The 26,643-nt window shown below is 48.4% G+C and overlaps 1 protein-coding gene across 8 annotated transcripts in view; it reads left to right on the top strand.

Annotated features, from left to right (window-relative positions):
* Positions 1-26,643, top strand: part of Syne2 (spectrin repeat containing nuclear envelope protein 2) — a 293,751-nt gene that overhangs the window by 261,458 nt on the left and 5,650 nt on the right. For 3 of the 8 annotated variants that reach the window (XM_040742909.1, XM_040742908.1, XM_040742907.1), the window contains exons 100-110: positions 10,822-10,984; positions 14,374-14,561; positions 15,235-15,385; positions 15,696-15,878; positions 17,169-17,306; positions 18,201-18,395; positions 21,222-21,504; positions 22,006-22,074; positions 22,981-23,120; positions 24,810-24,924; positions 25,762-25,964. In XM_040742909.1, the coding sequence (XP_040598843.1) occupies positions 10,822-10,984; positions 14,374-14,561; positions 15,235-15,385; positions 15,696-15,878; positions 17,169-17,306; positions 18,201-18,395; positions 21,222-21,504; positions 22,006-22,074; positions 22,981-23,120; positions 24,810-24,924; positions 25,762-25,964 (1,828 nt within the window). Of the gene's footprint in view, positions 1-2,823; positions 3,315-5,135; positions 5,486-6,448; positions 6,481-10,821; positions 10,985-14,373; positions 14,562-15,234; positions 15,386-15,695; positions 15,879-17,168; positions 17,307-18,200; positions 18,396-21,221; positions 21,505-22,005; positions 22,075-22,980; positions 23,121-24,809; positions 24,925-25,761; positions 25,965-26,643 lie in introns of those variants that run through there. The other 5 variants (XM_040742911.1, XM_040742910.1, XM_040742913.1 and 2 more) reach the window with 4 other exon arrangements.

The following is a 26,643-nucleotide window of genomic DNA, read 5'->3' as shown; positions in this document are numbered from 1 at the left end:
TTCGTAACAGCTGGGGGGCCCTTGACTCCCCGCCTCCCCCCCCCCCACACACCACAGCAGGGGAGCCCAGTGAGCGCTGGAAGTTGGGATCCTTTGTAACCATGCCAGGTCCTTGAGGGGCACCTGATCCACTGGAGAATACAGCTTGTCCTGAGGTGTGACCACAAATCAAAGCTCTGTTCTCCGGCGCAACCTTCTACCTTGTTCAAAATAGAGCTGGCAGTGTGGTCTCCCATCAACAACCAATGCTGGTGCCCAAAGTTTTTAGGTGACTTCTGTTTTCAGGTCTTCTCTATAAAGACAGCACTCACACCCACCAACCCCCAGAAAAACCCGAGTTTTTCTATTGCAACATGGTGTTCAGAGACATCTTAATTGGGGGACCATTCGTGCAACATTGTCTGCCACTGGCCCGGCATATGTGTTACAGGGCAGTGTGCTCGGTTGTGAACAGGCGTATGATTTGGAATTTGGAGGGGAGCCTGGAGAGTGTATTAAGATTTGGAGAGTGATAAGAGCAGGCTACTGTTAATGATGGGGCATATCCTTTACCTCACTGATCACTGGGAACCGTAAGTGAACCTGATTCGGCACAGGCAATGGCTAAGTGGCATGAGCATAGCAGGCAGGATGGGAGACGGGTGAGGTGCGTTAATGGGAGTGGGTATCTGGCAGCGGTAGAGCCGAGCATATGGAGAGTCCAGATCCTGTCGTCTTCTGAGAGTGGAGGGGTGGAGACAAGGGAAGAGCCGTCCCAGATGGTCCTGAGTGAAGGCTTGAGACTGCTGATGGCCACTGCAGGCAGGGAGAGAGACCCTTGTCATGAGCAAACAGGTATGGTGTGGAGAAGGAGAAAAGCCACCCAGGGAGGGACAAGACATTCCATTGGCACAAGTGTAAGAAATGTCCCTAGGAGAGTTCGGGACCTTGAATGTCAGCCATAGATTCGGCATCCTAAGCAAAGTCTGAGTCCATCATGGTGACAAAGCTCCTAAAGAACAGTGCGGGGGAACTGGCAGGAGGAAGAGGAGGAGCTGAATTCAGCTTCTCTCCACAACCACTTGAAAAAGAAACAGGACAATGGCAAGACTTAAGTTCTGAGCCTTTGCTGGCTTTCCTGTTTATTCACTTTAGAAAGTTGAGAATGAGATTTAACTTTTCTAAGCCTACTTACAAATCTTCCAGATGTGTTCAACAGGGCATCAGAAGCTGCTGTGCCCTGTCCAGATACATGACATGTGTTGCTCATTTGGCATAGGACTAGAAAAGCATGCAGAAGCCTGCTTGTGGACTGGTTATCCATCGTTTTCACTGGGAAGTGGAAGCAGATGCCCTTGGTTATAGCTAGGAAAGAGAGACCCTTCCTCCCTCCATGAGGCCAGGGATTCCGTTAAATTATTCCCACAGCTAGACAGGTGAGGTGGCTCGCTGGGTAAGAAGCCTTTGTCATGCAAGCCTGATGATCTGAGTTCGATCCCCAGAAGCCAAGTAGAGGTAGAAGGAGAGAACTAACTCCACTGATTTTTGACCTGACTTCCACATGAGTGGTGGGGCACATGTGTGCCTGCGTGCGTGCATGCATGCATGTACTCGTACACGCGCACGAGCATGCATGCGTGCATACACACACACACACACAGATAATACAATTTAAATAAGTAAATAACTGTCCCCAGGGCTGAGAACACTGTCCCATGTGTTTGTTGAATGAGTAAGTATTCTGACAGGTGATCCCTTCCAGGGGGTAATTTATGGCTTTGCTGTTACTGTCTGTATGTTCCAAGTCAGCCTGGGAACCTGACATACTAATCAAGGGTGTGATGACATCACACCTGCTCATGGGTCACTCAGGAGTAACTTATGCTTCCGAAGACAGGGAGTAGCGTGCGTTCTTCAGTTATATCACTGTAGAGGTTAGCAGGCGGTTGGCTTCTCTGCCTCACCGCCGCCCATCGCTAGCCAGGTCCTTGGTGGAAAAAGAGGTAAGACAGCAGCTGAAAGTTCATCAGCCTTCTTGCACTAAGCAATTGGCACCAACAGTAAATATTGTGACTGCCAACTGAGTTCTTAGCAATATGCTTTTTATGCATGATATCACTTGATCTTTTTAATACAGTTATTGATGGGGGAGGGACAGAGATGCGTGAGTGCCACATCACGTGGTGGAGACCCAAGGACAACTTGCAGGAGTCTCCTTCTACCCTGTACATCCCAAGGATAGAGTCCAGGTCTTTACCAGCTGAGCCATCTCTCTAGCCCTCACTTAATTTTCTGTGTGATTCTGGAAGGTTGGTACCATCATCCCATTTTACTTATAAAGAAACTGAGGCCTGAAGTTAAGTAACCTGAACAAACTAATAGAGGCAGCTCGCAATGTAACCGGGATCTCAACTCTGACAGCTCTCTCTCTCTCTCTCTCTCTCTCTCTCTCTCTCTCTCTCTCTCTCTCTCTCTCTCTCTCTCTCTCTCTCATACACACACACACACACACACACGCACACGCACACACACATGCACACACACACACGCACACACACACACATGCACACCATACCACCCTAGACCCTTTAGGAAGCGCACAGTGAATAGAACCCTGTGAGATCTTCACCACCATCAACCTAAGTTAAAGCTGAAGGCCTGGTATAGTGTTCAGTCCTCTAAAACCCACTAAAGCATGTCTCTTCCACTGGCTCAAAAGAAAAGAAAGACACCCCCCACACACAAAAAATCTAATACTTTAGTTTTATTCTCAATAAATCTCAAAATAATTAGTACCGCATGACAACGGGTTTCTTAAAGCTACATTACATCTGATCGTTTCAGACAACTGGACTTCTCTGGAGACGAGCAGACTCCAGCTCCTCATATCTGCTGTTTTGACTCTTGAGACAGTGCTGCAAGGTCAGCCGGAGCCTTCTTTTACAGAGAGGGAACTGCCACTCAGAGAAGGGGAATGACGTCTGCTCAGGGCAGGAACAGGAGCCAAAGTCTGTTTGTCTCACTGCACAGTGTATCTTAAAGGCATGTCCGACTCCTGTGGGATGCTGGCTTTCCAAGGCACCGTATATAATTTTTCTGAAACCTAGAACTCATTGTCAGGCACTGTCTACTGGAAGACCGTGGTTCTCAAGCTTCAGCATGAGTCATAACCTGCCTCAGTTCCCCACACATGTCTAGAGCTGCTCCAGGTGTGGCCAAGACCTTTATTCCTAGCGTGTGTCCAGATGTGGTGCCAAGGTGTGGTGCTCTTGATGGGAACTCTGTTTGAGAAACACATGAGCAGTCGAGTGAAATAAATCACAAATGATGAATAAGTTTTGGTCCTCAGTCCCCATGCCGAGAAACCATGCACAAGCCCTGCTTCCTTTCCTTCCTCCCTGGCAGGGTATCCGTGAGGACTGAGATCCGGATGAGAGTGTGCCAACACAATCAAGTGTCCATCCAACACACTTCTGCCTCCATGGCATCTCAGAGCCCCAAGTTCATGGATTGGCTAGATGACTGGCCAATGAGATCTTGCAGTGCACTTGTCTTCTTGCCTCCTGTCCACCCCCCATCCCCAAGCTAGGGTTACAAGTATGCGTGCCACCATGCTCAGCTTTTATATGGATACTGGGGATCTGAATCCAGGTCCTTGTGCTTGTGTGACACACACCTTACCAGCTGAGCTATCTCCTCATCCCTAGGGCAGGACCATTTTCAAAGACTATGTCTAGTGGTGTGGGTGAATGAGCTGATGAAAATTTCCAGAGCTCCCTTGGGAAGGTTTACATGGACATGCCCCCTTGTGTGAAAATCATAGAGATCATCTTCATTCTGTTGGTCTGCAGTTTTTCAGGAAAAGGTTCTTACTATTCTCTCGAATGCCTCCTCGATGTCATCATCATGAACAGCTTAGTACCCTTACGCTAGAGGGTGAAGGAGAGACTTCAGGAGCGTGTAAACAAAAGACTAGTCCCTCCCTGTGGACATTGGGTGGCTCTTTTGTTTTCAGAAATAGCAAGTCCTTGGAAAGACACTGGAAGGAATTAAACATACTTCTCACATTTCCCCTACCATCATGAAAAGCCTATCAAGTTTATACAAATAAGTAAAATGTTGTCACTTAAACCCAACAGTTATTCCCCTGGCAACCATGGGCTATGATTTTTTTCATCTCTTGGAGAATGGGCCAACGCTTTTCATGGTTCTCCTTCTATCTGTATTTTCTCAAGGTCACTGTGAAAGGCCAAACAATGCTGCCAGTCAGGAAGCTGTCTTATTTTAGTCACCACAGGTGCCTGGAAGGAGCCAGAGGTTCCTGGGCATAGAGAAGGGCTAGCTGGAGGCTGGCCTCCACATTTATGCTTTCCTTGCCATTGGTCCAATCGCTCTACCTCTGGAGTACATGATTGTTGTTACATACCCTGCAGAAATGTCTTCCTGGGAGTCAAGGGCTTCCCCAAGGGGAAAGCAGGCATCAGCAGATGGGAAGCAACTGGCCTGATGTGCAAGGTCAGGAGTGAGCCTCCATGTCCTGTACGTAGGAGGTCACAGGCCCAGCCCAGCATGTGGGAATGATCAAAACTGGTGCAACATTTCGGGGAAATGCTGCCGAGCCTGCACATGTTGCTGCACTGGTAGAGGAGGCTCGCTCTCCAAGGTGGGATAGAGCAATGGCTTAAGAGGTGGGTTGTAGGAACACACAGGAGATTAAGTCTCAAAATAGGGAAAGAGGCAAGCCTGACCCATTTCCATAAGAGAAAGAAGGATTTCCGTGTTCCTACATTTTGGAAAGCCCAGGAAGAAGCTCAAATCCCTTCCTCTGTCATGAGGTCCATTTGTACTGCAAGGCGGAGTCCCTCTGCAGCAGTCAGTGGAACAGAGAAACTGAACTCTGGCCTTCCCAGGCAGGACGGCAGATCTGAGGCAAGAGGAAAACTCCCCAGGGAAACTCTTCTTCAGGACCTGAGGAAGGTACCCTGCATGGCTCTGGCTTCAGGTTGCACTGCTGCTGGTGAACGTGACACAGAAAAATTGTAGACCAGAAATCTCTTCCCCTCCCCCCCCATGTTCCCAACTAAATGTTTCCTCCCTGGCTTTATAGCGCTTCATACATATCACGGTGCCAAGATAACGCTGGGACTTTCTCCTCTCAGCCTTGCAATCCTGTAGCGTCAGAACAAAGGCTGTGTGTGTGTATGTATGTGTGAGGAAAGCTGGAGAGAGACATTTTCTTTATTGCAAGCGGGGAAAACAGATTAAAAATTGCAGAGCATAGAAAAGGTGTCTTCCTTCCAGCTGGTGTAACCCTGTGCCGGTGAGCCAGCCGGAGCTGGTGCCTCCGATGAGGAGCCTTGGGGAGGGCCTGGTTGGAAGATGCTGAGCCAGTGAATGAAGAGGACAGGCTGGGCAGGGGGAGGGGCCGCCTGGCCAGGAGGTAGAGGTACAGCCGGGAACTTGGAGCTTCCGCTGAAACCTAAGGAATGGTTTTTTCTCATAAACAGTAAGTACCATCTCAGCTGACAGCTGCACCCGAGACTCAGGCAGCCGCTGCTGTCTCTGTGTCTGTTTTGGTTACAATGGAGATCACTGACGAGATGGTGGCCGCAGAGTGTGTGCACTCAGCCATTCGGGGGATGGGTTCTCTCCCGGCGTCAGCATGCTTGTGGTGGCTGCAGTCTGCCTCTGACAAGCCGGCAGAGATGCGATTGTGCTGTGTAGAAAATAGAAATATCCCGGCATCAAAAATTCTCCAAAGCATGCAGTTGGCTCTAAAATGTATTGTGCTGTCTGTGCCCTCAAACCAAGGCATGGAAATTAATAATTTTACTATGAAGGTATCTAGCTCAAAATGTAAGAAGATAAAGATGTGCAGGCTTGGTCCAGTGTGTTTAGCAACTGACAGCTGACCATAGCTTGCAGTCCAGATTTAGATACTTTTGGTCATTCCGGTTCTCCTTACTAAATCCTGTGACACTGTCCACATTGACACAGGCACTGCCTAATTTACACTGACCTGAGCTTTTATAATCTAACTGTACGTGACTTACCATGAGAACAAGGCTGAAAGGTATATTACTCCATTTGCATGAATATGAATTATTCTGGATGAATATGCATTTGATATTTAAAGCCTCATGCACACGTAGCAAAACTTATGCCTGCTGTATATACTGATTATGAACTCACCTTCATTTTGACCATTCTGGAAGGAGAGCTGTGTTCTTCAGTGTTTCTGAGCCATCTCTAATTAAGATAAAAGAAAAACTTTATTCATCTTGCTCGTGCCCTGAATCTCTACTCATAATTCCTGGAGTAGAACTCTTCTATTCCACAGCTACTCACAGGTATAATTCTAACTTTGTTTGACTTCATAGAAAAATGTCTTTTGGCATGAATGACTTCTCCTTTAAACCTAACTATTGTTTTGATCATCAATCCTAGAATTCAGCTCTGGAAACCCTGTTTTTCTCCTGGGTGAATGCCCTATATTCAGAGGTAACACATGAAAAATATTACCTGGGTAAACATGGATAAGTGCAGAGGGGGGAGCCACATGGATTGCCTAGGTGGTTAATGTCTTGCAGCATCTGGTCCACAGGCTGGTCTCTGAGATTTCCTTGTTTCCGGATGTTAAGTGGAGAGAAAGCCATGTTAACAAATGTCAGCCCTCGGGATTAGTAAGGGACACACGCTTCCTGACCCAGGAAAGGTGACAGTTGCGCTACAGCATCCACAGGGAGCAGAGCTACATAAACTTCAACAATGTCTGATTACAGTTTACTGGGGGTGTCAGGACTCCAGGCAGAGGTTAAGACTGCCTGGGTGAAGTGCTTTCTCTCTCTCTCTCTCTCTCTCTCTCTCTCTCTCTCTCTCTCTCTCTCTCTCTCTCTCTCTCTCTCTCTCTCTCTCTCTCTCTCTCTCTCTCTCTTTCCTCCCCCAACCCACCCTTCCTCTCCTTGGCCCTCAGTATACTTGTTATCAATAGGTTACATGCCACTCACAGCAGGGCAGCAAGTTGCTTTGAGGGCTAAGTATTCTGGTTTCACCTGTGGTCTTTAAAATAAAGACAAACTGATGACTGGTGCTTCCTCACCCAGTAGGGATCTCTGAGAACTTCTGATACTGTTCCACAACATCTGAGTTGCATCAGCTCTGGGGACTTATGACCCATCTCCCAGTCACCATTGAATCCTCACAGTGTGCATAGGTAAAAGCAGATGTTTAAATGTATGTTGAAAGGAAGCCATGGAAGAGAAACATGGGCAGTATATCTGTGACTTTCGAGCCTCTTCCCATGCCCTGGCTACAAGCCACAGCAGCATGTGACTCCTGGATCTGAATCATATTCCTTGACAGCAGGGGCCAGACTGCCATAAGTTAGAATCATGCCCCTGCTCTTTAACGGCCCATGTGACTGGGGCTGGTGATTTAACCCATGTGCCTTCTTTTCCTCAACTGTCCGATAGGGAAGGTAATGTTGATGACACTTGTCAGCATCGATGGGAGGAGTAAATGAGTTGCTAGTGTGTGAGACACAACAGGCCAGACATATGTTAGCATGTGAGATAAATGTTAGCAGGTTACATAGATGTTCCATTTTAGCTCTATAGCATATCCAATATAGATATTTTAAAGGAATGGGTTACACATGAAAAGGCTAGACCAGCTAAGTGTCCCTTTACCTCAGATGCTCAAGAATGTACTTTGGATTTTTTTTCTATTTTGGAATATTTACATATTTATAGTGAGATCTCTTGGGAATTCATTGATATTTCTCATGCACATAGCTCTAAAGTAATTCTGTATGTCTTTAGTGTAACTGCCTTGACTATAGCCATCATACAAGGTCTGCTGTGGCATTGTTCACTGGTAATGACATGATACAGCACCAGAAAGTATGGACTTACAGGTTACGGTTTTTAGATTAGAGATGTTCCATCCGTGTTTCATTTCAATTCTCTATTGGTCTGCCTTGAATACCCCAGTCCTAGGAGAGCCAAGCAAATTATTCCTCTCCTTGTCCAGGAGTTATAACATCCCTAACCTCTGGTTGACAAAAGTAAACATGGCCATGCCTAGGCCATTGTGTGTTAGCTCCCTTTGTATAGGAAGTGACCTCCCCAGACCTCTTTTTGTTGAAATAAGGGGGAAAAAAGGCCCACTGTGATTGTCATAGTGGCATGGGATTAGGTGTTGGATGTAAGCATGGTGAGCTGCCAGCCTGGGAAGAGGGGAAGGACAAGTGGGGGGCCGTAGGACGATCGCTGAGCCTGAACGCTGGTCTCTACCCACAGGAAGTTCTCATGACCAGGCAGGCCTCTTCTCCAGCCAGTGGTTTTGGGGAGGGCAGCTCCTCATACCTGTGTGGACAGCTTCTTGCAGAGTTGGGGTGGTAAGATGGGTAAGAAGGACCATGGAAATGAAGGCAGGATCTAGGTTACAGCCGTATCCAGGCCTAGCCTGGATTCAGTTACTTCCTTTTCAATAAGTCATCTCACGGCTTTGAAGGAGACTTTGTCTGCTGCAAGCTTGCAATTTGGAAAATGTACCTCCTTGAAACGGATCGTGCCATGATTCCTGGGCACTTGTCCTCATCAGAGACTGTCCCAAATATCCTTCATGCGCATCTCCTGCCTTCCTCCCAGCCAACCTAGAGAAGGAGGGTGTCGCTGGTAGCCCCACTTTACAAGTGAGATTAATGAAAGCCAGAACTCAAACCTAAGGCCTTACAGACTGCATGGCCTGCCTTCAAGCCTCCCCACCTCATGGACCCACTGAGAATAAGACACTCAGTTTTATTCTCACATTCTCTCAGGGAGAGAGTGTGGCAAAGTCCAGTGCCAGCTGGATACAGTGTTACAGCATCCCATGTCTCAATCAGCATCATAAGAGTTGTGCTGCAGAACATTTATTATATTCCAGTGGATACCTGCCACCTTGGTCCCACATCACATGCAAGATGCTTAATAATAAGGACACTTGGAGTCCCAGTCAGGAATCTTGCAGGGGTGTAGAGCTTGTAGCTGGTAGACAGTGGTTAATGCTCTGGTTTTATCCTTATCACTGAGGTTTGAGAGACCTCAGAGGCTTCAAGAAAAGGGGCTGGGGTGAAAGGATTCTCCTAAAACCATACAAGTCCGGCTCACAGGACTAGAACCCAAAGGCAATTCTCAGGATTGTCTTGGTTGATGATAAGATAGAAACACACTAACTCTTTCGTCCACTTAAACCATAGCCTGGAGGTAGGGAATGTAGCTCAGTGGGTGGAGTGCTTACCCTAGCATGCACTAAGCCCTGGAATCCATCCCCAGCACTATATAAACCAGTATGGTCCTATATGGATATAATCGCAGTACTACAAAGGTGGAGGCAGAAGGATCAGAAATTCAAGATCACCCTTGGCAACAGAGAAAACTTGAGCTACAAAAGGTCCTCTCTGAAAATAAAACAGCCTATGGGGAAGTGACTGTGCGTGTTTATTCATTGAACAAATATTTGTTGACAGCCCCGTCCCAGCCATGTGGGAGGTACTGCCTCTCTCTCTGAAGAGTGCAGAATGTCTCTCGTATTAGCTTGCCCTGGAGCTCCAGGAGCATGGGGGCAGGGTTGGGGTGAGGTATGGAAGAAGCGGTTCTCCAAGAAAAGAGGATCGGCTCTTGGTGAGAGGCCAAGAAGCCTTTCACACCGCTTGAGGTGTTAAACCGATTATGAGATTAAACTGGTTTGTCAAGGTGGAGAGCAGACTGTTGAAAGATTCCGAGCACAAATCGGGACTTACCTTCCGAAATGGAAGCAAAGGTGGGTAGGAGGGCAAGGAGGCCAGAAGGAAGTTGTTCAGTTAAGTAAGAGTTGTGGTGCGGCAGGCAGTGTGTTTCCTGTGAGTTGAGGTCAGCATCGCAGTTTCTCTTTCCATCGCCGTCAGCGGTGAGGGGGATGCAGCTTTGGCGGCATCTTCCAACCTGAGGATTGGTAAGTAGGGACTTTGAACCATAAACCATTACTTCAAATCTCTGGGATTAGCCCAAATCCCCCAGATCAACAGTGTAAGCGCTCACTCATTCCACTGTAGGGCTTTCATGAAAGCGGCTGATTGAAGCATTTCATTCCGTTCTCTGTGAAGCTTGCTGGCTAGCCAGGCAAGGTGGCCACCCACACCTGTAATCCCAGCATTCCCGAGGCAGAGGCAGGAGGATCTGTGAGTTTCAAGCCAGTGTGGGAAGTGCTTAGTGAGACCCTGCCTAGGCCGTTTTCGCTTAAGTAGCTCTTTGCCTTATGTGTTAACTCAGAGCGCCAGTGTGTGCAAGCTACGTGTGTTCTCGCAGACCTGTTGCACGCTGAGTCAAGTCTGGAAGGAAACTGAGGCAGGTTGCCAGAGGTGGCAAGCAGATCTGTGCTTGAGTGGCTTCCCCGTTTCTGACCCAGAGATGCCCCATAACAAGCTCACGAGGCAGACATTGAAGTGGTAGGGTTGCCATGTGTTCTGTGGCTGTCCAGAGAGGGCCACTGACTGCTATCTTCTCGGGCAAACCGATGACAGAAACTAGAGCGCAGTATTCAGAATAGGTCTGAATTTGGGAGGGAGTAAAATGACATCTTCTCCCCAGTGTGGAGCCTCAGGAAGTGGTCAGGGTATCAGGAGGAGACCACCGGGCTTTGGCAGGGCTCTTGGCTAGACTGCTCCCTGTGAAAAGTCATCCATCCAGACAAACAGTGCTGCAGAGTCGGCCGGCTCTGTGAATGCGCATACCCGATGACGTGTAGGTTGTTCCTGCTATGAAACCTAAGCAGTACAGATGCCACTGCTGATAACTGGCCCTCTCTTCCATTGCACTTTAGGGTGAAGAAGCTGAAGGAGACATTCGCTTTCATTCAGCAGTTAGACAAAAACATGAGCAACCTTCGCACCTGGCTGGCGCGAATCGAGTCTGAGCTCTCCAAGCCTGTTGTTTATGACGTCTGCGATGACCAGGAGATCCAGAAGAGGCTTGCTGAGCAACAGGTGAGTGACAGGAAGAGGTTCTGGGAGGAAAGGGATGCCAAGGCAGACCTGCCCGAGCCTGTCATCACGCGCCTGTGTCTCCGCCCTGTGTGTGAGGCATCAGTCTCTGGATGCCTGCTTCCCTTCACAAAGCTCTTTGTGGAACAGTTCAAACGATGCTGAAGATGCAGGCCTTAGTTATGATGCTCGGTGGGGTTTTTGTTTTCGCCTTTGTTGTGTTTAACATACCTTTGAAAGGCAATGAATTGGGGGTACAGTTCTTTTTGGGGACTGAGATAGTCAGTGTCTTGCTATATATATAACCCAGACAGACTTCAGGTTCTTGGCTTTATATAAAGCCTTCATCTTTATCATATTGACATCAGCTTGATAGACCTGCGAAGAGAGAAGGAATTGCCTCCACAAAGTGGTCTCTGGACCCGCACCCCCCCAGGATCTCACTGTGTAGCCCTGACTTACCTGGAACTCAGAGTTCCACCTGCCTCTGCCTCCTGAGTATTGGGATTGGGAGTGTACATCATCACACCTAGCCCTGAGACATTTTCTGGATTGTTAATTGATGTAGTAGGGACCAGCCTGCTGTGGGCAGTACCATCTTTAGGCAAATTGACCTGAGCTACATAAGACGGGTAGCCAAGCAAGTTAGGGGAGGGAGATGGTAAGCAGAACTCCTCCAGGGTCTCTACTCCAGGTTCCTGCCTTGAGTTCCTGCTTTGGCTTCTGTCAACCATGGACTAAAGCCTGTATGACAAATAAGCCATTTCCACCCAAGTTGCTTTTGCTCAGTGTTTTATCACAGCAACAGAGAAACAAACAAGGATACCTACTAACTACCATAACTACAGCCATGCACCATCATACCTGGGTCCAATGTGCACACACCCTCTCTAACCCTTTACTCCTGGGATTCAACCAGTGCCTTTCATATGCTAGGCAAGTGGTCAGTCAAGACCAGAAGGGAACACCCCAGTTTTATGTATGTGTGACAATATCTCAATGTTACCCAAGCTTCCCTCCAACTAGCTGTATAGCTGAGGGTAACCTTGAGCTTCTGGTCTTTCTGAGGGGTGATTTGAGGGGTGTGCCACCATCCCTTTCTCAGAAGATGTCCCTTAATTATCTTGAGTCAAGTCTATCTTTTATTGTTTTAATTTTTTGTTGTTTTTTATTCTTTGTTTTTCAAGACAGGATTTCTCTGTGTAGCCCTGGCTATCCTGGAACTCACTATGTTGACCAGACCTCAAACTTGGAGATCTGCCTGCCTCTGCCTCCCAAGTGCTGGGCTTAAAAACATGTGCTGCTACCACCACCCAGCCTTTTATTTGTTTAAAGGTGACTTTTTGAGGTTTTTTTTTGCCACCTTAAATAAAACAAATATTTGTCCTTTGACTAACTCTTCCATTTTTTAAGTGGGTATTATATTGGCCTCACCCAGATTATCAGGAGAATGTTGATATCCTAAGATCACATGATTAGCTAATTTAATTCTCCTTTATCATGTGTCTTAGTCACTCTTCTATTACTATGAAGAGACACCAAGACCAACGGAACTCTTTTTTTAAATTAATTTTTATTTAAATTAAAAACAATCTTATTGCCGGGCGGTGGTGGCGCACGCCTTTAATCCCAGCACTCGGGAGGCAGAGGCAGGCGGATCTCTGTGAGTTCGAGGCCGGGCTGGACCGACAGCCTCCAAAACAATTCAGAGAAACCCTGTCTTGTAAAAACCAAAAAAAAAAAAAAAAAAAGTGTCCCTATGCTCATTCAGTGCCACTCTCTGGAGTGCTGGGTTATTGCTTTTGTCGCTAAAAAGAGCATTCATCAATGCCTGTAAGCTTCTGGAGAACCAGTGACCATCCTGTAAGCCAGTAAGAATTCTTAAAGCTGGAGTTCTGTTTAAATGCAGTCACTAAAGTCAGCCTTGGTACTGACCCTGTAGTGACTCCTGCCACTGCATACTTCAGGCCTTCTCCCTGACTGCAGAACTTAAGAATTCCACCTGCACATCTCGCCTCACAGGACCAAGCATTTCTGCATGTAAATGTATAGCATCTTCCCTCTGGATCTGAGCTCGGGGCTGCCTAGCTGAGAATTGAGATGCGTGCTAGCATTTGTTCTCATTGTTACCAGAACACAGAAGAGATGTTAGAAAATTCATACAGCAGTAGTCATACAGCAGTAATATTCAAGTGATCTGGAATGACCCCTAGCTGCCTTTCTGTGGGTGGTGGCCACTGGTAACAAAATAATACTCTTATGGCCTGACTAGTGTAATTAACATTGGCTCATGTAAAATAACACATTTTCAGAAACAGATGTATTAATGAAACAAAATAGAACCAAACTTTGTCTTTGCTACGTCATGGTGTAACCGGGGTACCAGGATTGATGGGGCCGTGTCACATCATTTGTCACAGGATCTAGAAGATAGGGAAGACTTCTCAACTGACTCTCAACACCCAACCCATCCACATCCTCAGTACATAGGGTGGGACAGATTCTCTCAATTTCTTGATGATGGAAAAGCCATGTTTATTTTTAAAGAAGTTTCCCAGACTAGGCATGTTGGCGTATGTCTGTCATCGTAGCACTTGGCCAGGGTGGGGGAGGGGTAGAGATGAAAGGGTCAGAAGTTCAAGGCAATCTTAGGCTATATTTGTTTTTTAAAACAGGGCAGAGAGCAGAAACTGATAACCCACCTTTTTCCTGTGGCCATGAATTATCTCTTTATATGTATTCTTTTTACCTAATCAAGGAAGTGCCATGACTATTGGTATCATGGGACAAGACTCCAGAGGCCACAGCCTCAGCTGTACCCCATGGGTTAGAAGTGTCAACATCCTCCCCTGGGATCCACGAAGCCCTCGTTCAGATGGGCTCACGAGGAGGCCGTCCACCCCTGTGCCTCCAGCTGCTGGGGTGTGTAGGGCCAGCATAAAAGTCTTTATAGATCTGAGAGTTGTGTGACCCATCAAAGGTCAAAAGTCTGTTGCTTTGGTTTGAGTTCCTGCTAAACAAACTGTTTTCCAAAGAACACTGCCCCAAATCGAATCTTTACTGGGGACACCTGGAGTTGGGTGGTTTGCATTAAGCCCCATATATACCCAAAGCTGCCAGGCAGCAGCATCTCAGAGGCAGCAGTACCATCTGTCAGTGTGTGGTGGGCACCCCAGCCTTCCCAGTACAGTACATTGGCGCTGACAGTTGCCAGTTTGTAGGTTGGCCAGGTGTCCACAGCTCAGGCCACGTGAAGACAACAGGTTTAGTCTGTTTGAATCCCAGCGACAGCCTGGCTAGGGAGTGGGGAGGAAGGACGGGCAGGGATCCTCTGGTGCCGTTCCTCCCTCCACTATTACCGTGAGTGCTTTTGGGCTGTCTTGTAATTGTAGGACCTGCAGCGAGACATCGAACAGCACAGTGCGGGGGTAGAGTCTGTGTTCAGCATCTGTGATGTGCTATTGCATGACTCCGACGCCTGTGCCAATGAGACCGAGTGTGACTCAATCCAGCAGACCACCAGGAGCCTAGACAGGCGCTGGAGGAACATTTGTGCCATGTCCATGGAGCGGCGCATGAAGTAAGCAGTTGGACTTGAACATTGGGACCATGGCCAGCCTTTTACCCCGCAGCTACAGGAACTGCTCAAGCTACTTAGAAATAAACCAAGAAATAGCCCAGTCGATAGAGTATTTGCCCAGCATGGATGAGGTCCCGAGTTCAATCCCCAAAATAGCATAAACAGGAATAAACAGGGAATGGTGGTGTATGCCTGTCATCCATCCCTTAGGAGGTGGAGGCAGAAGGATGGAGAGTTCAGGACCAGCCTGGCTGGGCTACAAGAGACCTGTCAAAAGAAAGGAATTGCGGGGGGGTGGCAGGCAGGCAGGCAGGCCGGCCAGCCAAGAATTGGCAGAGAAAGCCTAGTATGAGCAAGGAAATCACTGAAAAACAAACAAACAAAACCAAAAAGAAATCCTAATCAGGAGTACTGTTTTTCTCCAGCCACAGAGCAGGACAGGCAGCCCCAGCTCTTGCCCAAGACATGGAATTAGGGTTTCTGAGGTGCCTGGGTCCCTCAGAATTGAGTTTAGTCGGAGAACAAACATCCTTAGCTATTTCCCAGAAAGGGGTGGTGGGGTGTCTCCCTAAACAATTCAAGTAAAAGATTGGGACACTCCAAAACAGGTAGGCTGTGCTGAGTGGAAGCGCAGTTTGCTGACTAACCTTGTGTCCTCTACTCCTCCCCTCAGAATCGAGGAGACCTGGCGGCTGTGGCAGAAGTTTTTAGACGACTATTCCCGCTTCGAGGACTGGCTCAAGTCTGCCGAGCGGACAGCAGCCTGCCCAAATTCCTCCGAAGTGTTGTATACAAATGCCAAAGAGGAGCTCAAGAGGTTTGAGGTGAGCCTTTCCCCATCCTGTTCTCCCACTACGAGTCAAGCCTGCTGTACCTTAGAAGCTACTACATGGTTTTGGGTGGCCAGATGTTGCCATCATGGTCACAACCCTCTGCCTGCCGCCAGCCAGCAGCTAGTCAGCTTTGATGGAAATGTCCGTGCACGTCAGTACCCGCGCTTTGCCGACTTCACAGCCCTGGGATGTAGTGTTTTACTGCCTGGGCATCAGCCGTGCAAGACAAGCCACTTGGGGTTGGCAAAGTGGGGTCCCAGCCTTTGGCCTGTCAGGCACTGACCTCCACTTTGTGCTGCAGGCCTTCCAGAGGCAGATTCACGAAAGACTGACACAGCTGGAGCTCATCAACAAACAGTACCGGCGGCTGGCTAGGGAGAACCGCACCGACACAGCCAGCAAACTGAAGCAGATGGTGCATGAGGGCAACCAGCGCTGGGACAACCTGCAGAAGCGGGTCACGGCCATTCTTCGGAGACTCAGGGTAACCTGCCTGTAGCTCCGGGGCACCTTTGGTAGATATGCAGGGAGAAGTGGTATGTGATAGGCTGTGGCAGTCTGGCAGCACAGCAGCAGGTGGGGTTCACTGCAAGCCTGAGTCGTCTTCCCACACAGAGGAGTCCCAGGGATTTGCATAGGGCTTCTCACGCAGAGCCTGCTCCTGTGATCTGTGTTACCAAAACACATCTCTCTTTATAATGGCTGAACTGATGGTGTAGGCATTGGCACATGAGTCTGGGGCACTGCTTTCCTGGGTCAGGGAAAGCACCCATGCACCTCTGCAAGAGCCTTGTTTTACCTATCTGTTTTTATCAGCCCTGCATCAGAAATAAGGATACAACACACAGCGGGTATGGACGCTCTGTTGTGTGAGGCATTGGGACAGCGACTGTCCGAGGCTTAAAGCACACTGATTAGTCTCAAAGCAGTCTAGGAAAATGAGAGCCTAGGCTTTCTTGTTTTTATTTTTACCTATTATTATTTTTTAGCTCTCTTAGAAGGCCATTGGCAGGCTGTTTTAATAATCTAGCCAATTCCTGCTAGTTTGTTATTTGTCTAAACCTTTACCTGGCCCTAAATGTCACGTTTTTTTGGAAATAGCTGCCTGTCTCTTATGATGTGGCAACCAGGGAGGTTTCTTTCATTGGAGAGACTGAATCTGTTTTACATGTTCAGAATTACAGAAATGTAAATGGGCATTCAGAGCTAAGCTCCTTCTCCCCCCCTCTCTCTCTCTCTCTCTCGCTTGCTCTCGTGTGTGTGTGTGTGTGTGTGTGTGTGTGTGTGTGTTTTAAAAACTTACCATGTAATCCAGACTGGCCTAGAACTCATAATCCTCGTGCTTCAGCCTCCGGGCTGCTAGGATTACTAGAGTGTACCATCATTCCCAGCTGGATGTGTTGAACTGCTCACTCTTCTCTCACGGGAAAGCCACCAAAGACTGATAAGAAAAGCCCCTGGGCAACCTGCACCCCCCCCCCTACACACACCAAAGATGGGGAGATTCACTGATTTAGACTAGAAAACTCAAAATTTCAAATTCCTGAAAGGACCTAAGAGAGCATGTTCCCATTACCAAGCCCTCTTGTATCCCCTGAGGTGGAAGCCAAGGCCCGATGTGTGTGTTAGAGAGGGGGGTACCACGCAGCCAAGACAGGACTCCAGGCTCTAGATGCAGTGTGCTGAGGCTTCTGGGATACCCCAGAGATGGGGTTTCCTTCCAGCCAAATATGACGGTGACGTGCACACGTGGTTTTTCTTCCTCCCTTCACAGTACTTCACCAACCAAAGGGAAGAATTTGAGGGCACCAGGGAGAGCATTCTCGTATGGCTCACGGAGATGGACCTGCAGCTGACCAACGTGGAGCACTTCTCAGAGAGTGATGCCGAGGACAAGATGCGCCAACTGAACGTAAGTGCTGCTTCCTCGTGAAGAGGCACCACCCCAGAAGATCGCTGGCCAGTGCAAACCTGAGCTGGTGCTCAGAATGGTCCAGAACTCTCCAGACTAAATTCCGCCTGTGTGTGAATGTTGCTTATAGGCAGGGACACTGAGCCTCTATGTCAAGGGCTCCTTCTAAGGAGAATGTTAGTTTCAGGTTCTGAACTGAACTTCCGAAGTTGCCATTTCTCCGGTACTTGAGTCCATGCAAGGCAAGCTAGGTGTCACCGATGGGACCAAGAACAGACACCGTCTGCTGTTTACAGTCAGTTTGGAAGTTCTGCTGTTTGTTTTGAGACAGGCTCTTGCTATGTAGCCCAGGGAAACCTTGAACTCATGCAGTCATCCTTCCTCAGCTTCCCTGATGATGAGATTACAGGCATGTACTACCATGTTCAGCCTCAAACTATAGTTTTTCCTCACATTCATTCTCTCCTTGGTTAGAAAACATCACCAAATGAAAACCCATTGCCCCTTAACACAGTGGGCACTAATTATTGTTATCACTGTGCCCAGCAAGGCAGATGCCCAGTAGCGGTTTATGTGGAGAAATGCTCTGTTCCCAACAAGTGTCAGGAAGACAAATTCTCTCCCCGTACCCATAATGATGAATAGCCATCTGGGTTAAATTTAGAATTTTTTTAAATTGGAAAAAAGTATATAATTATTTCAAATTGTTAGATTGTCACTGTCAGTTCCTTAAAAGCAGATGCTATGGTACCAGGTACAAAATTGAAAGGGAAAAGGGACAAAACCGTAATGACATCTAATGCTTTCTCCCCCTATAATCCTGTCTGATGAAATAGACCCTAGACGCACCAGGAAAGAGGCTGTCTTCAAAGTCCCGTCTTATCTCCCAAACAGGGCTTCCAACAGGAAATTACCCTGAACACCAACAAGATCGACCAGCTCATCGTGTTCGGGGAGCAGCTCATTCAGAAGAGCGAGCCCCTGGATGCCGTGCTGATCGAAGACGAGCTGGAGGAGCTGCACCGCTACTGTCAGGAGGTGTTCGGCAGAGTGTCCCGCTTCCATCGGCGGCTGACCTCCCACGCCCCGGTAAGGGTGACCACTGACCAGGGCTCCCAGGCGCTCAGTGAGCACACTGTACCGGATGTTTGAAGATTCGGGACGGTTACCGTGTACCAGGCCTCACGATTTGCTCCATAAGGTTAAAAAAGGAAGGGCTTCATTCGATCGTGGGGCGGGGAGGCGGCTCTCTGGGAGCTCTCCCCATCCAGTCATGGTGGGTTTGGTAATGTGCTAGCTTTGTGCTGAATCCTACTGGGCCCCCTACTCCACTGTCTTTGTATGGCTCTGATAGCTGTGAAGTCAGTGTTTTAAGTGTTTGGTTTTGTGTGTTTTTTAGATTTTTTTTTAAGTTATGTGTGTATTTGTGTGAGTTTGCACACGTGAGTGCTGGTGCTCCTGTGTTGTGTGACAAAGCTTTTCCTGGGGAGACACAACACACACATCTACTTACTCCACGTAGGGAACCCACAGTACAGATACCACCAAAGTCCAACCTGGGGAGCCAGTGGGTTTTATCGGGGTTACTTACAGGAGCAGAAATGACTCAAGGGCAGCAGCATCACCAAAGCCCAGTCCATCATGGGTGACATCTCAGAAAAGCTGGGGACCTGGAGTATACTGCGCAGCCTGTAGACAGCTCAACAGGTTGGAGAGTGTTCCTTCCAAGTGCGTTAGTTCCTCAAAACCTCTCCCAGGCAGTTCAACTGCTTCCTGCTTCTCCCAGGAAGCTGCTCTGGTCTCAAGAATCTTCCTCCAAGCTTGGCTTCTCTGGGTCCTCATAGCTCAGCTTACTTTCATCTGAGGGAGACTCTCGACTTTCATTGCTTATTCTGGCAGGGAGGGGCCTAGTGAATCTTATCAGTTTCAGGGACTTCCTGAAGCTATTTTGAGTTGTGTACATTGAGCTTGCCTATAGGATGGCATGTTTCAGTCTCCATAGGAAACCTTTAGTTATATCCTAGTGGCCAGAATAGGGTGTCAGATCTCTTGGTGCTGAAATTACAGGCATTTGTGAGCTGCCTGACATGGCTACTAGGCACTGAACTCTCAGGTCCTCTACAAGAGCAGTAAGTACTGTTAACCACTGAGCCATCTCTCCAGTCCCCAGGGGGATTTTTTTCCTCTGTATTTCTCTTCTCTTTTTTTTCTTTATCTTTCTCTAGTGTATAACAGTTTTAACTGTTGAGTTTTGAACTGTGTGACGAAAGAAGAGGAAACCCTAAGAGTGCATTTCTTTAGAGAGCTGTGTCATGCCAGCCTCTGGGCCTGCTGCTGGAAAAGTGTGTGCTCTAGTGTTAGAGGTTGTAGTGTCACAGGTTGTAGGGCAGTGTGGCATCATACCTCTGAAGCTGAACGGCCTCACACCTGCCTTGTGAGACAGCGGCAGCCATGCTTTACAGAGCTGTCTGGTGATAGTGCTCTAGAATGTTCTCTTTCCATATTATGACTGAGAAGCTAATTTTTAAAAATGGTGCCAAGTACAACAGTAATAGGAACAAAAATGGCATTGGGTTTTTTGGTTTTGTTTTGGATTTTTCTTCACTCTTACTGATTTGGAGTCACTGTTACTTAGCAGTGGGAAGGACGGTGCTTAGGAGTTCATACTCCTTTCTCCTGCCCTCCTAATCCTTAGTACAGGGCTTTTCTGGTCAGTGTCAGCATCCCCTAGAACTTACTAGAAGTTGTCTAGTTTGGCTATAATTCAAGTAGCATTAGCACCTGTCACCCTGTGCTGGAAGAGACAAAGATGGGGAGGCCCCTGGAGCTTCCTGGCCAGCTAGTCTAGTTGAATCAGCCAGCTCCAGGTTCAACTGAAGAAATGGAGTGCAGTTGAGGAAGACACCTGTACTAGTTAGCTTGTCTTGCTGCAGCCCCAAAATACCGGATGAAAGCAAGTCCAGGAAGGAAGGCTTCTTGTAGCTCCCAAGGGGTACAGTCCGTCATGGCAGAGAAGTCACGTGCACCCATCAGGAAGCAGCCAGTGATTAATGCTGGTATTCAGCTTTTTTTTTTATTCCTTTTTATTCAACAATCTGGGACCGCAGCCCACAAAACGGTGTCCTCCACACTTAGGGTAGGTCTCACCTCATTTACCCTAGTTCACAAAATCCCTCACAGGCATGCCCAGACATGTGTTTCCATGGTGCTCTAAATCTCATCAAGTTGTCAATCAAAATTAACTATCACAACCCATGGTATTGACCTTCATACACATGCATCCACATAAATGTATACACATGTAACATGCACCTGCAAACACATGCGCACGCGCACACACACACATACACACACACACACACACACACACATACACACACACACACCACAGAACACTTTTGCCATTGCTTCCTTCTTCTCTAGATAAACTTATTTAGGTTAGATGCTCAACTTTATTATTTTATTTTATGCTAAGAAAAAAAGCTACATTTCTCTTAAAAATTCAGATTCCAGGCCCCGTTGTGGATTGTTGAAAGTTGAATAACCATACATAAGCCCTGAGAACTTTGTAGAAATGGTGTGTGTGTGGGGGGGGTTGTACAAGTGTACCATGAAGCATGCGCGGAGGTCAGAGGACCACCACAGCTATTGGTCGCTGTAACCAGACCATGCTGTATATGTCAAACCGGCAATTGAATGTCCAGGAATTCTGCCTCCAGTAGGAGCACTGAGATTGGAGTATACGATGCCCCGTTTTCACTTGGGTTCCCAGGATTCCATAGATTCTCACGCACGTGTGGCAATGTTAATGCCAGCCAGTTTCAGAACTGCTGGACAGGCAGACTTCCAAAGCTTTTTGCGGCCGCAGCAGCCTTTAAATTAGTTCATCCTAAAGCCTGGGTACTCCTCATTTAGAGCTTAGAAGATGAAAAGGAAGCCTCTGAGAATGAAACGGACATAGAGGACCCGCGAGAGATCCAGGCTGACTCTTGGCGTAAGAGGAGAGAGATAGAGGAGCCGTCGTGTCCCCAGTCACTGTGTCACCTTGTGCCCCCGGCTCTGGGACATGAGCGGTCTGGCTGTGAGACCCCCGTCAGTGTGGATTCTATCCCTCTGGAGTGGGATCACACAGGTGATGTGGGGGGATCATCTTCTCACGAAGACGACGAGGAGGGCCCGTTCTACAGCGCACTGTCAGGTAACGGCACTTCCCCAAAGCCTGTGAACCTGACCCGTTTGGCTGTACTCCTAACACCATAGCAACACAGCGAATTCTCAGTGACCCAGAGTCCAGCCTGTAGCAGGTGCAGGCTTGTGGCTTTCCGGTTTCTGTCCTGCCTACCGTTTTCCTCACCTGAGAATTAGCTCGCTCCTATTACAGACTGGATGAAATTCATGTTCCGATTTTAGTGTTGTCCACTGCTGAGTCCAACCAATGGAAGACTCATGATTATTTTCATGGAGTTTATCAAAGCTTATCGGTAGATTGAGTGTGACTCTTCTTGCCATATGTGCCCCTAACCCGCCACCATAATGAACAGGAGTTAACTGGGAAAACAGTCTTTCTGGTTTTTGAAAATTCTTTGAATAAAAAAGAGATAGCGTCATTAACCCCCTCCTCCCGGCTGGCAATGTCTCTGCTGTGTTGACTTACTACCTAGGCACCTCCGGTAAGGACAATGACATTATTCTTTTTCAGATGTAGAAATCCCTGAAAATCCTGAGGCATATCTTAAAATGACCACAAAATCTTTGAAAGCATCTTCTGGTAGGCCCCTTGCCCGTGCATGTGTCTCAACATGGCCGCATCTCATGGCACAACACTGCATCCTAAACCTTGCTCCCGTGTCACGTCTGACCTGTGCCTCCTGGGGACACCATGCGCCTCGGTCCTCGTGCCATGGTGTATTTACCCTGCTGTACTCACCATACCTGCGTGCTCCCGTATAAGATCCAACCCCATCCCAGAGTGGTCTCAGCACCCTCCCCGCACCCACTTCTAGGCCCGCAGAAAGACTTTTTGTACAGTGCGTTTGTACAGTTTTGTTTTGTTTTTTTTCCTCCACCTAACTTGAGTCCTCCGGCATAGGCCAAGCTTTCTTCATGGTGGCTTGGTTTCAAACTATTTCCTTGCTTCTGGTGATTTCCTGAGATGGGTGGCTGGGGGTAGAAAGGACCATTGCTTTTGCCACAGCAGAAGAAACCTTTCCTTGACTCGCAGCTCTAGCCCTGCCCCCACCTTTGTGGTAATAGACGGCTATCGGCAGCTGTTTGGTCCTTAAGCCCAACTTCACGGTGGCTCTTGCCCTCACTCCTCAGAGGCCTTCTAACCTCTTAGCCCCCAGACCTGGCCTTACTGTCCACATGGTCCCCGCCAGCCTAGACTCCAGCCCCACCCGGAATGTTCTTCACCCCGCAGCAAATCATATGTCCGTCTTGCTCCGCTGTGGTCCCATCTCGTGAAGGTGCAATGTCGCTCAGTTGCATGACTCATTTCATTTCTTCCTAAGACATACTGACATTTTTGCAAACATGCATGCTTTGCAAGGAAAGCTGCAGAACTCATTTTGATATTATAACCTGATGCCATGTCACCTGTGACCATGTTTATGTCACTAAATACGAATCCTTTGGTTGGAGAGTAGACCCTAATTAGTGTGACACTTTGTTTCAGGTAAATCCATCTCTGAGGGCCATTCATGGCATGTTCCTGACAACCCTTCCCATCCCAAGCATCACTACAAAGCAATGGAAGGTGACAGGACTGTAGCACCAGTCCCCTCGGATGCCAGCACCCCTTACAAACCAGCCTATGTAAGTCTTGACCTGCCGGGAATGTAGCCCAGGCACCTGCATGCACTTCCAATCTCATTTTTGAACTGTTTTGCTCACAGTGGTGGGATCTCTTCTGAGGGGACTTCAGGAAGGAGATGTCAGTGGTAGAGCTTGCCTAGCTTGTCCTGAGTTCAGTTCCTAGCACCACCCAAAGAGCAAGGCCCTCTCCTGAGGTTCCCATGCTTCATTAGAACCCAGGCAATGGACTAGCTTTAAAGAAAGGTTTCCATCCCCTGAATTTGTGTGTGCTGGTCGTGACGTGACAAGAGAACTATTTCCATTAGAGGCAACTATCCATATAAATCACAGAGCCTTCCTGAGCTGCCTCTTGGCTCTCAAATCCCTGCCATATTTGCTTTCTGACTGCACATCAGAGAATAAAAAAGGGGCTTCATTATCTGACTTGGTGGTGTTGAGGATGTGGATTTGGTTCCCTGGCCATGACAGTGAGGCATGGGGTGCTCTGTAAGCCTTCCTCACCTCATAGACCTGCCTCATACAGTGGGACCCATGTGTGTACAGGGAGGAGTCCCTTGGAATGGTGGCCCTCGTTAATACAGTACTGGGGTGCTTTTTTATAACAATGAGCCTGCGCCTCTTAGTTGCATGAGTTCGTGCCCCAGTGGGACAGCAGCTGGAGACAGCATCAGGGAGAAGGTTAGCTGTGAAGCATTAACAATGAGGGAGGTGGGGTTAAAACACAGCGTGCATTCTAGTGCCCCAAGCATCTTTCAGAGAAGCCAGCAGCAGCGGAAGTGGGTTTAGCCGAAGTGCCCTCTGTGTCTGGGGGTGACTGTTAACTAAGTCTTTGGAGACAGTTCTGCCTTTAACTGGTCAAATCAGATGCAGACTGGGCTGCGCCCATTTCAGAACCTGTCCTCTTCTTAGCAGACAGCTGTCTCTTTTACTCTCTCCATCTGTGCTCCAGCCCGGAGCCCTCTCCTACCCCGTGCTTCGGCTCCTTCCAGGCATCAGGCCTGTGTTCCTCTCCTGGCCAGTTTCAGCAGCTCAGCCTTTCCACTTGATGTGAAACCTCTGTCTTACCCGAGGCCAGAAGTCTCCTTTTCCCCATTCCCACACCAAGAGGCCATCTAGACGCAACCTGGAGAAAGCGCCGCTTTTCTAAAAAGGATCCGTTTATTTTTGGAAAGGTCCCTCCTAATAGGCCGCTCAGCTCTTTGGGAGCAAGAAAAGTCACTGTGTACGTTGAAGCATAGATGCTTGATAATGAATGACCCAGAGAGGCGGAGGATCCCACAGTTCCCATTCACAGAGAGAAACATGCCAAACACCTCAGCCTGGTGACGTAGAGGGGTAGGAGATTTTGTAAAACACGGTGAGGGTGTCAAAGAGCCACCACAGGAGCTGTCTCATGAGATCAGTGATCACCTTTGGCTTTTCCCATGGCTTGTGTGGAGACCCTTAGGGAGGATGCAGATTAAAGAGGCCATTTTACCCCATCACTGACATGCCTCCTGGGCGGTTACCGAGGGTTGCTCTCTGCCCTCGGGTCTGCTTGCTTACAAATCTTGTGTGCGGTGATGCACCTGTCACTTATCAGTCACCTTTCTGTGGGTCTTTGTTTCCTTACTGTTCCTGTGAGCCCACATGTTCTTTAGCTCCTTTTTGATTTTATGGCTATGTAACCTAAAAACTGGCTTGTTCCAGGTAAAGCTGTTGTTACGTCAAGGCACTGACGATGGCAAAGAAGGCACAAGAGGCTCAAAGGGCAGCCGCCAGCAGGAAGATGAGCAGCTGGACACTCTGACGGGACAGCAGCCGGGTACCAAAAATGGGATCCCTTAGCAGATGTGGAGCTTGGGATCTGGGCCTAGCCAGGTGTTTACGTCAGCATATTACTTGATAGAACATTAATTGGAGATCAAGCTATGGCACAATTCACCAAGACTGCCAAACCCACCCCACTGTAGCACCTGTTGTTTCAAAATAAGCCAATTTGTGTTTATAAATGAATCTCTCAGCATCTCTCTTAAAATTGGATTTTTTTTTCCCCTTTGTGGTGCTGGGGTTAGGCACATCTGTGGCCCTGGCCCTTTGGAAACTGTGCTTTATACAGTGAGTGACATAAGGATCCCCAAAAGATGAAATGCATATTTTGTTTTGTTTGAGGCAAGGTTTCTCTGTGTAGCACTGGCTATCTTCGAACTTGCCCTGTAGGCCAAGCTGGCTTCAGAGATCCGCCTGCCTGTGCCTCCTCAATGCTGGGATTAAAAAACTAACACTGTCTCAACTGCCTCATAAGACTAGTCCAGTAGTTACCAGAGCAATTGCTGGGCTAAACACAAAGTAGAGGTTACCACACTGTCTTGTTGTTTGTGAGTCAAAACAGCAAGGGCTCCTGAGATGATGGACTAGAGGCCAGAAGACCTATGGTCCCCAGGTTGGCTTCCTCACCCTCTGTCCCCACCTCCTCCTAGCCTTTGTGGGAGTGGAGGGGCTGGGCCTTGAATCCGAACATTCCAAAAGAGAGAGCTCCCTGGCCCTGATCCTCCTTCAGGAAGACCCTGGACTCACTGTTGCCGTCCTGACCACTCACAGCCCAGCTGAGAGCATCTGCTCGCTTCACTGCTTTGCTTTAATTGGCAGCTTTGGGTTCCAGGTGCCTTCGACAGATGGGAGCTGATTCAGGCGCAAGAGCTTCACGGCAAACTCAGAATGAAAGAGAACGTGCAGCAGCTGAACTCTGACATCGGCAACATCACGGCTTGGCTCGAAAAAACTGAAGCAGAGCTGGAAACCCTGAGGCTGGCAGAGCCTCCCTCCGACATCCAGGAAATGGCACTCAGGGTGAAGAGGCTGCAAGTGAGTGGAGCCCTGGGGGGGGGGGGCGGGGAAACCAGAGCAGGCAGGCAGCTCTGTGGAGCAGGCAGGCAGCTCTGTGGAGCAGGCAGGCAGCTCTGTGGAGCAGGCAGGCAGCTCTGTGGAGCAGGCAGGCAGCTCTGTGGAGCAGGCAGGCAGCTCTGTGGTGCCGAGCACACAGGTCAGACCTGGGTTTGGTGGAGCTGGCAGCATGCGGGTAATGTGTGTAGAGGTCAGTGGCTTTTACTTCAGTAAGGACGGAGATGCAGGTTTCTTGTTGCACATGGGAGAGAATCTACAGATAATCATCAAGCCCAGAAGAGCTCTTTGGGGATTTGGCTCAGATCCTAGGGGCTGGAAAGATCTGGATTTTAGATTCTTGAGGAGGTGCTGGTTACCAGTGTGGGGCAGCATAAAACCAGCCCTGCTGCCCTATATGAGGTAGTTCACACAGGGCTAACATCGACAACTTGACTATCTGTGATAGTTAGGATTTGTTACCCATGTGATCAGCCCTGGCCTGAGCAGCAGCAGCCCAGGGTGCAGGGGAGGGGCAGCTTAAACCCTGCATTTTGGAGGTGCCCTGAGCAGATAAATCTGAGGTCCTAAGCTCAGGACAGGAGTGCTGGGGTTGTCCAGTTTTTCTCCACGTGTGTGCCTTCCCATTGTGTATACACAGACC

This window comes from Mesocricetus auratus, unplaced genomic scaffold (assembly GCF_017639785.1).
Source record: "Mesocricetus auratus isolate SY011 unplaced genomic scaffold, BCM_Maur_2.0 Super-Scaffold_15014, whole genome shotgun sequence".
NCBI lineage: Eukaryota > Metazoa > Chordata > Mammalia > Rodentia > Cricetidae > Mesocricetus > Mesocricetus auratus.
Note: the sequence above shows the minus strand (reverse complement) of the source record. Positions and strands in the feature narration are given on the sequence as shown.